The sequence below is a fragment of the Oncorhynchus tshawytscha genome, linkage group LG18 (genome assembly GCF_018296145.1).
Source record: "Oncorhynchus tshawytscha isolate Ot180627B linkage group LG18, Otsh_v2.0, whole genome shotgun sequence".
NCBI lineage: Eukaryota > Metazoa > Chordata > Actinopteri > Salmoniformes > Salmonidae > Oncorhynchus > Oncorhynchus tshawytscha.
This window is the reverse complement of record NC_056446.1, coordinates 28,295,203-28,308,961: the sequence shown is the minus strand read 5'-3', so window position 1 is coordinate 28,308,961 and position 13,759 is coordinate 28,295,203. Positions and strand designations below refer to the sequence as shown.

Here is a 13,759-nt window from a genome sequence, read left to right as displayed (position 1 = left end):
TCCTGTGTAGCTGCATTACTGTCCACTGTCCTGTGGTTCTGAATGTCAGATCTCAAGGTTCCCAATTCATCGCTGTCCATGTTGCTGAAATCTCCTATCGCCGCTAGTTGCTTGCTGTTTAGGCTACATCCCACTTTGCCCACACTACAGATGAACAAGAATTATGTTTTATGTACATCCCTGATAACACCAAACCATGGATTTTAAATTGAATATGACCCAAAACATTCTTCAGTGTTGGCCTAATAACGTTTAGCGGGACACTTCAGCGGACTCTGGTGTAGCAACAATAGCCTTGCCTCTGTAGTTAAAACAACTAAAGCACATGTGTCAAACTCATTCCACAGAGAGAAAGGGGGAGACCTAGTCAGTTGTACAACTGAATGCATTCAACTGAAATGTGTCTTCCACATTTAACCCAACCCCTCTGAATCAGAGAGTTGCGGGGCCTCCCATAATCGACATCCACGTCTTCGGCGCCCAGGGAACAGTGGGTTAACTGCCTTGCTCAGACAGAACGACAGATTTTTACAGTGAGGGAAAAAAGCATTGGTTCCCCTGCTGATTTTGTACGTTTTCCCACTGACAAGGAAATGATCCGTCTATAATTTTACTGGTAGGTTTATTTTAACAGTGAGAGACAGAAGAACAACAACAAAATACAGAAAAATGCATGTCAAAAATGTTATAAATTGATTTGCATTTTAATGAGGGAAATAAGTATTTCTCTTTGTGCCAGACTGGGTTCAAATGCCTTCTGTTGAATTTTTCTGTATTTAAAATTATTGTTTGGATAACCTTATTTACTATTTGTTACTTATTGATTTTTATTTTATTATTTCACTCTTCATGCAAAGCGCACTGCAAAGAACACCAGAATAATAATTATTATTGTAATGTTTGTTGTTTATGTGTCAATTAATCTCATGGGATGGGTTGCCAGCTGCTGATTTGACACGAATATAAAATTTCATTCATTCATAAAAATTTCATTCATTCAGTCTGTGCAAAGTGTCAAACCAAGGATAGATGTATGGGACTTCAGAGCGAAATGAACACCAGGTAAGGGCTCTGAGTTTGATGAATTGTGTCAGCGGTGACATGATTCATGATGATGTCTGTGGTGTTCAAACAAGGAGGTGTGGATGTCACAGATGCTCCATTTATTTTCAATTTGACTTACTCATATCGCGTTTCCTCTGAAGGCCCAGAGTCATACGTCAAGATTAATACCCCATCTTCGCCTTGATGACTGGGCCATGCCACGCCCGACAGGAGCATTGATCACCCGGGCTCAGTCGCAGCTGTCAACCGCTCCCGTGGAAGACTCATGGTTGGGACTTCAATTAATATTATGAATGTAACCCATCTCTTTCAGATTTTAAGTCCTTTTAGTGTGACAATATTCCATGTTTTGTTTTCATGTTCTGTAACACAGGGCTACTGAAGCTTGAAGAACAGGCCACTGAAATATATTTTACAACATGCATACTTATCCAACAATCAGAGAAAATTAAAGTTGGAGGGCCAGTAGGAGGCACCCTTTCCCAATGCCCCAGGGCAGTGATTGGGGACATTGCCCTGTGTAGGTTGCCGTCTTTCAGATGGGACATTAAACGGGTGTCCTGACTCTCTGTGGTCACTAAAAGATCCCATGACACTTATCGTAAGAGTAGGGGTGTTAACCCCGGTGTCCTGGCTAAATTCCCAAGCTATCCCTCATACCATCATGGTCACCTAATCATCCCCAGTTTACAATTGGCTCATTCATCCTCCCCTCTCTCTTGTAACTATTCCCCAGGTTGTTGCTGTAAATTAGAATGGCTTCTCAGTCAACTTACCTGGTAAAATAAAAAACACAAAAGTTGTCCAAAAGTATAGCTAACCAGTTTTATATGGGCATATACAAAACAACATGAAAAACAGAGCTACGCAGGTTTAGGACATCTCCTAGGAAATTTATTTCAGTGAACATTAAAGTTTGCATCAGCATAGTTCTTTCTGAAAATATTGTACATTTATTATTTTTAAAGCTTAAATATCGCACATTTCTTTCACAATGATACACTTTGTTCTTCTGACATTCTGATTGAAGATAAATTATTACGTAATTTCTTTGCAAGTTTTTTACAGAACATGTTTTATTTGTTTTATTTACATATTTCATATTTTTTCTTGATATAATTCCATAAAATGGGATCTGGAAAAGGATCCATCAAACCAAAGTAAATACACTGCCTGCAATTCTTTATTTTTCATGATTTCTGAAGGTCGTTGAAACACCTGCACACAGCACAACACTCTCCACTTTCACAACTTGTTTTGGAGCGTGTTCACAGGAAAGACAGAGAGAGACAGGGGATGGGGAATGACAAACTGCAGGCTTCTCCACATAACCACCATTTATGGACACAAACAACAGAACACCATCTATGGGTGGAATGCTAACTGAAAAATCTCTGTGCGTAAATCAAATGTTGCGCAAGTCTCCAATTGACTTCAATGCATGGTTTTACTCAAAAGCATATCTCAAGTTAGCCATATTGCAAGTTAGGCCTCCATCAAGTTCTGGCATACTCTCCAATATATGGTGAAGTTCAGAGCAGGGGAAGTCACGTTGGTTTGACTTTGGAGAGGCAGGAGCGTTGCGGTTATAATTGTAGTCAATGATTGTTGTTCTAATGTCCAATCCTTGAATGGAGAGTGGTCATGTTGTCTTGATTTTATAGTATAGTGGTTGTAATGTCTTGAACATCACATTGTGCTTGTTTCAATGTCCTATTACCTTGAACATCACATTGTGCTTGTTTCAATGTCCTATTACCTTGAACATGGAGTTGTGCTTGTTTCAATGTCCTATTACCTTGAACATCACGTTGTGCTTGTTTCAATGTCCTATTACCTTGAACATCACGTTGTGCTTGTTTCAATGTCCTATTACCTTGAACATGGAGTTGTACTATTGTGATGATAATATCTGATTTCTTACATATTCCTCTTGACCAGGGAGATTTGTGGTACAGTGGCTGTTTAAATGTCCAGTTCCTTACATGTTGTTGTACATGGATCGGTCGCAAGGCAGCTGAGACTGAGTGGCAGCGGTCAGTTTAAGGTGGAAGTGGTAGACGGACAGTGTGATGACGATGATGAGGCCCAGGATGAAGCCCAGGATCAGAGGAAGAGTCTCCTCCAGCTGTTCCCTCTGGTCCGTGATGCACTTATAGGCTGCAGGTAGACACACACACACACACACGCACACACACACACAACACATTCATGTGTGAATAGATTAGAACTGTGTCACATACACATGGTTAGCAGATGTTAATGCGAGTGTAGTGCTTGTGCTTCTAGTTCCGACAATGCAGTAATAATGAGCAAGTAATCTAACTAACAATTCCAAAAAAAAAAAAACTACTGTCATACACAGTGTAAGGGGAGTGTGTGTGTGTGTTTGTGTATGTTTTTGTCTGTCTGTTGCCATGCAATGCCTTGCATTAAATCAACTGTTACTGATGTGTTCATGTGTCAAATAAGCTCAAAAGAGCATTCAAACACACGCTACCTACCCCTACACACACACACACACACACACACACACACACACACACACACACACACACACACACACACACACACACACACACACACACACACACACACACACACACACACACACACACACACACACACACAGACACACACACACACACAGTTCTAGTTCTATCCACACATGTGCAACTAAAGCTACATGACTGGCCTGCAACCCTAAACTCTAAACTGTAAACTCTAAACCCTAACCTTAACCTTAATCTCAACCTAATCTTTAACTAACTGGGAAATTAAACATGGGTTTTCTGGTCAGTCACATCCCTTAATTTTTTCCCATCCCCACAGTGAGAAGGTTCTCCTCTACGAGAGAGCGTTAACGTGACATCACTGATTAATAACAGGTCAAATGTCAACATTTAATAATATGAGGTCAAATTGTCCCAGAAACAGAGTCTCACTGGTCTCTAAATTAGAAAGAGTCACATTTAAGGGCAATCAGGGCCATAACAGTCAGGGCCTTAAAATAATTTTGTTCATATTAGCTAAGTGATCTGTATTTTTACATGTACTGTAAATTATTTCCTGGATCATAGGATGTATTTACTCGATTGTTTACATCATCATTGGTGGACTGCTCTCTGGTGGTTAGCAGATCTTACAGAATGTGTCAAAGGTTAATATGTGCCAGATGAAAAGCTTCGATTGTTTACGTCATCATTGGTGGACTGCTCTCTGGTGGTTAGCAGATCTTACGGAATGTGTCAAAGGTTAATATGTGCCAGATGAAAAGCTTTGATTGTTTACGTCATCATTGGTGGACTGCTCTCTGGTGGTTAGCAGATCTTACAGAATGTGTCAAAGGTTAATATGTGCCAGATGAAAAGCTTCGATTGTTTACGTCATCATTGGTGGACTGCTCTCTGGTGGTTAGCAGATCTTACGGAATGTGTCAAAGGTTAATATGTGCCAGATGAAAAGCTTCGATTGTTTACGTCATCATTGGTGGACTGCTCTCTGGTGGTTAGCAGATCTTACGGAATGTGTCAAAGGTTAATATGTGCCAGATGAAAAGCTTCGATTGTTTACGTCATCATTGGTGGACTGCTCTCTGGTGGTTAGCAGATCTTACAGAATGTGTCAAAGGTTAATATGTGCCAGATGAAAAGCTTCTGTGTACCACGGGTTAATAAACACTATAGTTGAAGGGTACTGTAGCAAAAAACAGTGTCGTTTACTGCCGTCCAGAGAGAGAAGCATGATCGCCTTTAGAGGTCACAGTATAGAATTGTTGTGACGTGACTATCATTAATGTGATGACTGCTATTCATCTAATAATTACCTCCAAAGTTAAATTATTACTTGATTAAATACATTATGAAACAATTGATTCCTTAGTAATTTGGGGCACCACGGGAAAAGTTTATTTAATGAGTTATCGTTTCCCAAATTAACTCAAGAATATATCAATATCATACCAGTCATCATTCAATTATTTTCTCATATCAGTCTCATTCTGAATGTCACAAATATCTTAATCCGCAAGAACACTAGCCTAAGTGATGAATCAGCAATACACAAATTGGCTTAACTATTTATTTACTAACTAACTAACTAAATAATCACACAGAAACACAGAAACACACACGGTATAGGTTATCGATTACTAACATAATGCACATGAAAAGTCCCTAGTGGACTAACCCGATATGACGACGTATTACACAATGGAAAGGGGTGGGGAAAGATAAAGAGCAGGAGAGACAAAGAGAGTGGACTTATCGTACATACATTTGGAAACTACGCTCACCGCAAATATGAATATTTAGCACCCTAACAATTGCTCATTCGGATTAGAAGTGAAACATATATTTAAGTGTAGATGTCTTTCTCTGACGTCTTTCTGTTGAAATCACTCTATCCGTCTACGGCAAGTAGTTCGATGTAAGTCTCTGGTTGTCCACCAGAGGTCACAATGTCCTTAGTTGTAGGCTTCTTTGTCGCTGAGTGTTCGTTAGAATGGATACATCAGAGGTGTACCATGCAGTGTTCACAGGGATCTGTACTTCCCTCTGTTTGTTATACATAGATACCTCAGAGGTACCTGTGATGGTGAGAGAGATCTGTTCTTCCCTCTCGTCTTGGTCAATTGTCCTAGACTACTTTACATACCAGCTGCAGACTGGGTATGTATTGGTCTAGTCTTCAACTTATTATTATTATTTTTTTTCTAAAGGATTGGATCAGCTTAATATTGCGGAAAGATTGTTGCTTCCATCAATGTAATTGTCTGCATCATTTCCAACCCCCCATATATTTTTTAGGCTAAATATATATATCCATATACAGTGGGCTCCAAATTTACTGGCACTGCACAAACAATACTTTAAAAAATATAAACAATATAATTATAGAGAAACTCAAAATACCAACGTGAGAAATACTGTACTTTATTAATGTTTCAATGGAACCAACCAAAATCATTCAATTATTTAATACAAAATAAATTTAACCAAAATCAAGGTTTCATAATTATTGGCACTCCTCATTTAGTACTTAGTGCAACCACCTCTGGCAAGGATAACAGCATGGAGTCTTTTCCTGTAATGTTTGTCAAGGTTAAGGAATACATTTGGAGGGATTTTGGATCATTCCTTTAAGCAGATCCTTTCAAGATCCTTCACATTCTTGGGTTTGCGCTCCTCAACTGGCCTCTTCAACTCAGTCCACAGGTTTTTGATTGGATTGAGGTCCGGCGACTGACATGGCCATGGCAGAACATTGATTTTGTTATCACAGAACCATTTCTGTGTGGATCTTGAGGTATGTTTTGGGTCATTGTCTTGTTGGAAAGTCCACCTACGGCCAAGTCACAGCCTTCTGGCAGAGGCAACCAGATTGTCAGCCAAAATTGCCTGATACTTGGTAGAATTCATTATGCCATCAATCTTAACCAGTGCCCCTGGACCTCTGGAATTAAAACAGCCCCAAAACATCACTGACCCACCACCATATTTCACCGTGGGTATGAGGTGCCTCTCCTTGTATGCATCTCTGTTTCGACGCCAAACATGCCGATGCTGTATCTGACCAAAACGTTCAATTTGGCCTCATCTGACCAGAGCACCTTCTTCCAGTCATAATTTAAATGACGTTTGGCAAACTCCAAGCACTTGTGTCTGTGTCTTTGGGTCAGAAAGGGCTTTCTTCTGGCAACCCTTCCAAAGAGCCTGTGGATGTGGTGGCGTCTGATGGTGCTTTTTGAAACCTGGTGACCCCAAGATGCCACAAAGGCCTGCAATTCTTTCACAGTGATTCTTGGGGATTTAGTTGCTTCTCTCACCATCCTCCTCCCTATCCTGGGGGGCAGAATGCATTTGTGTCCTCTACCCGTGAGGTTTTCTACTGTTCTATATCTTTAGAATTTTCTAATAATTGCCCTGACAGTGCTCAATCGTTTGTGGATTTTCTTGTAGCCATTAGCAGATTTATGAAGGTCTACGACCATCTGTCCCTTTTGAACTGATAGTTCTTCTGTTTTCTTCATGGTGTTGGATGACAGTGGGATATTGCATGTGTGTTACCTTATTTTTATATCCTAGTCAAACAGGAAATGATGTAATGGCTCAATATAGTTCCTTAAGACAGATAAACTTAAATAATTGGAATTTAATTTGTGGTTTAATTTTGGTAGATGCTATTTACAATAATCTTTAAGGTTGCCATTAATTGTGAAACCTTTATTTGGAGGACATTGATTTTGGTTGGTTCCATTGAAACATTAATAAAGTACAGTATTTCTCACGTTGGTATTTTGAGTTTATCTCTATAATTATATTGTTTATATTTTTTTAAGCATTGTTTGTGCATTGCCAGTCAGGGGTGCCAGTCATTTTGGAGCCCACTGTTCATACGCACATATATACATACACATACCTATATAGACATACATACTTTTTTTTAGAATATACCTTTATTATTCCCCGCAAACCAAACCTTCCCCCAATCGGAGTAAACTAATAAACAATAACACTTAGACTTCAACTTCTTCAACTTATTTAATTGTCAAGAGTTTCAGAGGGTCTTAACATTTTCTGGTCTTGTAGTTTTAAGCATTTTGTGACGTCCAGCTTACACCATCCACCTGCTTGGTCTAATATGTTAATTCTTCCGCGAGTCCTTTTACGCCCTCTGGTCGGAAAGGTGGTTCCATCATGTTGACACAACGTCTGTGCTCACATGGGCGTGGTTACGGACTTGGCCCAGGTTTATATGAAAAGCCATTATTTCATTTAGAAGGCTAAAATCATATTTCTATCTTTTCAAAATTATTCTTATACGTAATAATTTATTTTATACAACATTTAGAAGCAAACCTGATCACTAGGACGTGTACACTTTCAGGGTTACAGTATTCTTGTAATACAGTCTTTCTGATCATTTTAATGATATCACAAAATATACATACATTTTCCATATTATATCTGTCATAATTCCCAACATTTGGATATTGAAATATATTGCCCCAATGTTCATTGTTTGATGTTTGAAGTTTTGGCAAAGTCTCTGTTGTAACTAAAGCATTTTTAACTTCTCCGTACTGCAGTGCGAGAGAGAAAGTTTACAACCGGCGTTAAGTTATCTGAGCTATCTGTCCTGTTGAGCTATCTGTCCTGCCATGTGCCAAGCTGATCTGGCGCCTCTGATCCTCACCCAGAAGAGAGTCATGACAGAACTATAGAACTAAAGTCTAAAGTCTGCATTGAGGACAGGGATATAACTACAGCAATAAAGTCCTAATGACCTCTCTCGCTTTCTCCTCTACTCTCTTTCCTCTCTTTCATCCTCCCTCCATCCCTCTCTGCAGCTCTGCTCTTCAATAAGCAGTAACATCCCCCAGCCCCCAGAGAGAGAGAAGGGTGAGGGAGAGGGAGATGAAGGGAGCAGGGAGAGTGCAGTTTGTAGGGGTTGTGAGATAACTTCTCCAATACTACTTTACGGCAAACCGTCATCACCATCATCATCACTAGTGTCAGATCTCTCCTCAAGATGACAAACTTTTTGATACTGGGATATACATTTGAGATGTGTAAAACATTTGGAAATTGAGGGGAGTACTACTGTAGGTTGTTGTTCTATTTGTATCATCACTGAACATGGCTGTATGACGTTAGGGTTAGAGTCTGTACCTTCACTGAACATGGCTGTATGACGTTAGGGTTAGAGTCTGTACCTTCACTGAACATGGCTGTATGACGTTAGGGTTACAGTCTGTACCTTCACTGAACATGGCTGTATGACGTTAGGGTTAGAGTCTGTACCTTCACTGAACATGGCTGTATGACGTTAGGGTTAGAGTCTGTACCTTCACTGAACATGGCTGTATGACGTTAGGGTTAGAGTCTGTACCTTCACTGAACATGGCTGTATGACGTTAGGGTTAGAGTCTGTACCTTCACTGAACATGGCTGTATGACGTTAGGGTTAGAGTCTGTACCTTCACTGAACATGGCTGTATGACGTTAGGGTTAGAGTCTGTACCTTCACTGAACATGGCTGTATGACGTTAGGGTTACAGTCTGTACCTTCACTGAACATGGCTGTATGACGTTAGGGTTAGAGTCTGTACCTTCACTGAACATGGCTGTATGACGTTAGGGTTACAGTCTGTACCTTCACTGAACATGGCTGTATGACGTTAGGGTTAGAGTCTGTACCTTCACTGAACATGGCTGTATGACGTTAGAGTTCGAATTACAGTTAGTTAAACTACAGTTAGTTAAGATTAGAGTCTGTACCTTCACTGAACATGAAATCTGAGTTGATGTCGAAGGGCTGGATCTGGACGTCACTTATGGCAACAGTCACTCCCTTCTGGTGGTCACTGGAGATGAGGGTGAGTGTCTGCTTAGCCTCGCAGACATATGAGCGGCCAGCAGGGGTCTCTAACGCTGACAAATGGTGGGTGCTGGCTGTGTGCTTCCCAGCTGTATAGAGAGAAGAAATAGGAGGATACAGTACATGAGGAGACATATTACATGAGTAGGTAGGTACAAACACACACACAAGCATGCATTTCATACAGAGAAACACAAGAACATGTCTTTAATAGCAGTTGGTTAAAGAAATGTGTAGGCCTATAGGCTACACAATATCAAAATAAAAGTCTATATAGCCTATTCAGCAAATATTTGTGAAAGATTTAGGAATAAGTATTGAAATGTTAAAACCTCTTAAGTTTAAACCTCTATGTACAAGTGTTATAGGAATCTCAGTGTTTTTACAAACACATAAAACGGACACTGCGATAGACACACCAATAGCGTGTACAGAAAAAAAGGGCCACCTATAGTATAATCAAAACGTGCTTCGATGAAAATCGATGAAAATCCAGAAAGAAATGCAATGTTTGCTTTCAATAACTCCGTTATCAACTTCACTCCAGCCTGTCCCATCATGAGTTTTAAATGTGGATTAATATTGAATCCAAAAATGGTGCGGTCAGGGTAGGCTATGTGAATGTAGCCTATATTAGTGAATTTAATTTAATTTATAATCAATGCTTCTCAATAAGTCATGATTCTCAATAAGTCATGATGGCTATTAAATGAATGAGTTTATAATATATCTAATCGAAATGACTGCAATAAATCAGAAGTGACCAAAGAAATATTCAGAAGGAACATAATAATAATAATAATAAATAATGTTTTGTAGAAAGAAAATTGAAAAAATACAAATGCAATTTGGAAATATCCAAAGGCCCATGTGAATTGTCTTTCTTTATTGTATCGGTTTAGTACAAATGTGAAATAATTTTTTCAATGAAACCATACCGCAAAACAAACAGAAATTGCTGAGTGGGTTACAATTGCTACTCACGGTTGTATGGGTTGAGGAAATGCGTTTTCTCCGAGGTGTCATAAACGAACTGCACCTTGCTAATTTTCCACACACGTCCCTTGCCACTGATTTCCTGCAACACACACACACACACACACACACACACACACACACACCGTCATTCCCTGCTTTCCAATATTATTTTTTTACCATATCGTCACCAGCAGCAGAACAGTATGCCTGGCTGTTATGTGTAGGCGATGTTACCCAAACAGATTCTTACAAGAATTCCACAGGGGGTAAACGCACTTAAGGATTTTGGGTCATTGTAAATCGCCTCCGCTTGCCCACTGACTATTGCATATTAGCGGACAAACCTTGACGAAGTAGATGCGGAGTGTGTAGGCGTTATCATTCCACGAGATGTGTATATGGGCGTCCTGGCTCCCGCATTTCCCCTCTATGTCTGCCCCGCGAGGCAGAGCCAGATACGCATTCTCCGTGATAAGCTGCAAAGCACAGAACAGATCATTCAGTCGTATATGATTCATTGTGTCGATCAGACACTTGTTTTATTCTCAGTAGACTACTCTTCTATGAATTGTTTCACACTGGTACGCTGTTGCTACAGCCCAGTACAGTGTTTCCAAAAGATCTGCACATCATTTTACGCACAGGCCAAAGTGCGTAATACCGTGGCATGGGTGTCCTTGTGTCTGAATGAGAGCAAATTGTTACATACAGAAATGGGACAGTGTGTCACTGTCAGTTCAAGTTGATAGACAGATGAAGTCTGACAGGTCGGAGTCGTGTCTTACATCTATTCCGTTGAGCGCGAGGACATCGAAGGGGACCGTGAAGCGGACAGCGAACTCGACCATGAGGCAGGTGGTCCCGTTCTCTCGGACCACGAATATGTCTTTATCCGGGTTGGTGGACAGACCGGAGAGGTTCTCTCCCTCCTGCTCGGAGGTGACCGTAAACCGGACCAGGATCGCTGAACACAGGGAAATATAGTCATGTCAGCAGTGTAGAGTACAGTGGGAATAGAGTGGCAAATCAATAACAGTTTATATGTTTTCTAGCGCCAACTATATTCCAATGAATATGCTTAAAAACTTCTACATGATTGGTGGGTCCCCCACGGACGGTTGAGCTAAGGTAGGCTAATGCGATTAGCATGAGGTTGTAAGTAACAAGAATATTTCCCAGGACATGGACATATCTGATATTGGCAGAAATATTATATTATTGTTAATCTAACTGCACTGTCCAATTTACAGTAGCTATTACAGTGAAATAATACCATGCTGTTGTTTGAGGAGAGTGCACAGTTATGAACTTAAAAAGTGATTAATAAACCAATTAGGCACATTTGGGCAGTCTTGATACAACATATTGAACAGAAATACAATGGTTCATTGGATGAGTCTAAAACTGTGCGCGCAAACTGCTCCCATCTAGTGGCCAAAATCTAAATTGCGCCTGGGCTGGAATAATACATTATGGCCTTTCTCTTGCACTTCAAAGTTGATGGTATAATTATTATTTTTTAAACAAGTTTTTTTCTGTGCGTTATCTTTTACCAGATCTAATGTGTTATATTCTCCTACATTCATTTCACATTTCCACAAACTTCAGTGTTTCCTTTCAAATGGTATCAAGAATATGCATATCCTTGCTTCAGGTCCAGAGCTACAGGCAGTTAGATTTGGGTGGCATTTTATCCGAAAATTGAAAAAAAGTGTACGATCCTTAAGAGGATTTATTAACATGTGAGATCAGCAGATGGAACAGAATAAAATAGAATCTATAGAAAATGGAATAATGAACTACTTTATTTTCAGTCAATGATGGTTGGAAAGAATGGGTTTTACTGTCAATGATGTTGCAGACTGAATAATCAGTGCTTGACATGCAAACATGCATGATCAGCAAACCCAGTGTGCCCAAAAACTCAAAGATTAGGCTCAAAGGGACTTATCTTCTCCCAAAAGACAACGGCCGATCATTTAGCGAATCTTCTCTTGGGTATATTTGCCCACTCGGATGTAAAACAATACACAGCTACATGACACGGTTGTAAGATACCTCTTCGATCTCAAGTGAGTGAGTTACTCGTCCCCTGCATGCCTTAGCGACATGGGCAGCACATAGGGACGCCCATACCGGTGAGTCTAATGCTCTAATAATGACAAGCACGTGACTCTCTTTCTCATAAAGCGCTTTTCACCGCACTGACGTCAAAACAGGTGGCTGTGCCTCTACGCACACACACACACACACACACACACACACAAAGACAGACAGACAGACAGACACGCAGGCTGCAGTGTGCAGTCACGACCGAAATGTCGTATAAAACACACACACACACACACACACACACACAAAGACAAAGACAAAGAGACACGCAGGTTGCAGCGTGTAGTCACGACCAAAATATCGTATGCCACACACATACACACACACACACACACAGCTTACCGAACAAACACAGTAGAACTCCAGCGGTGTCCAAGGTGCTGAATCTGAGCTGCTCCATTGCACTGCTGAAATGGCTAAATGGCTGGTAGCCTTGGAGTGAACCCGCAAAGAGAGAGCGAGAGAGAGAAAAAGACAAAAGAGAGAGCGGGAGGGAGAAAGAGAGAGGAGGGATACAGCTGCTCAGTGTCTCGTAGTCACGATCATCGCGAATGCAGCAAATCTCCAGGTGAATGTGAGAGTTCGCATCTGGTTTGCTGCGTATTAAATTTTCACGGCTGTTTCGTTAACTGCTATCTGAACGCATTGTACAGCTCTCTCTAAATTCAGACGATGAGAGAGCTTTTGGTGAGCGTCACCGGCGGCGAAGCAGAGTTTCCCCTGCACATACTAAGACAGACAAGGAGCCGGAAACGACGCTCTGCGTGAAGTTAATTTTCTCTGTCGAAGTTAGTTTCCTTCAAAAAGCTTCGCAGCAGCAACCACAGCTAGTCAGTCCCGCAATGCTGCTGTTTCCATCTCTGTGATTGCAGCTGAGGTGTGTGCTACCACCTCTTCTCTCCTTCTGGGCAGGTTGCAGTTGATGTGGTGTGTGTGCGCGTGGATGGCAGTCTGGCGACGTGCTCTCCCGCACACACAACGGAGTGTGAACTCAGTCTTGAGAACACTGGGCAGTGCGTGTGTGCGTGTCCGCTCTCTCACACCTTTGTCATAGACATCGTGCATACTACAGCTTAAATACACACCCTTGACTTTTGTGTGTCTATGATTCTAATGATTTTAAATGTTAATAAACACACGGCACGAATGAATATGTGTGATGTGTCAGATGATGTTGTATCTCTTGTAATTTGGCAATAGCGGACATTGCCAGTGTATGCCA

General features: G+C 40.8%; 1 protein-coding gene across 2 annotated transcripts; it reads right to left on the bottom strand.

Moving 5' to 3' along the window:
• Nucleotides 1-1,937: 1,937 nt before the first annotated feature.
• On the bottom strand, nucleotides 1,938-13,519 carry LOC112217820 (lysosome-associated membrane glycoprotein 5). Of its 2 annotated transcripts, XR_002948515.2 has the most exons (7): nucleotides 12,880-13,519; nucleotides 11,211-11,389; nucleotides 10,770-10,901; nucleotides 10,432-10,525; nucleotides 9,348-9,536; nucleotides 2,942-3,225; nucleotides 1,938-2,902 (listed from the first exon to the last, which is right to left on the bottom strand). XR_002948515.2 is itself a non-coding variant. In XM_024378375.2 (6 exons), the coding sequence occupies exons 1-6, from the start codon at nucleotides 12,935-12,937 to the stop codon at nucleotides 3,047-3,049; spliced, it is 831 nt and encodes a 276-aa protein (XP_024234143.1). In that variant the 5' UTR covers nucleotides 12,938-13,518; the 3' UTR covers nucleotides 1,938-3,046. The 2 variants fall into 2 exon arrangements, 1 of the variants encoding a protein (XP_024234143.1); XM_024378375.2 differs by having other exon boundaries at nucleotides 1,938-3,225; nucleotides 12,880-13,518.
• Between the last annotated feature and the right edge of the window lie 240 nt (nucleotides 13,520-13,759).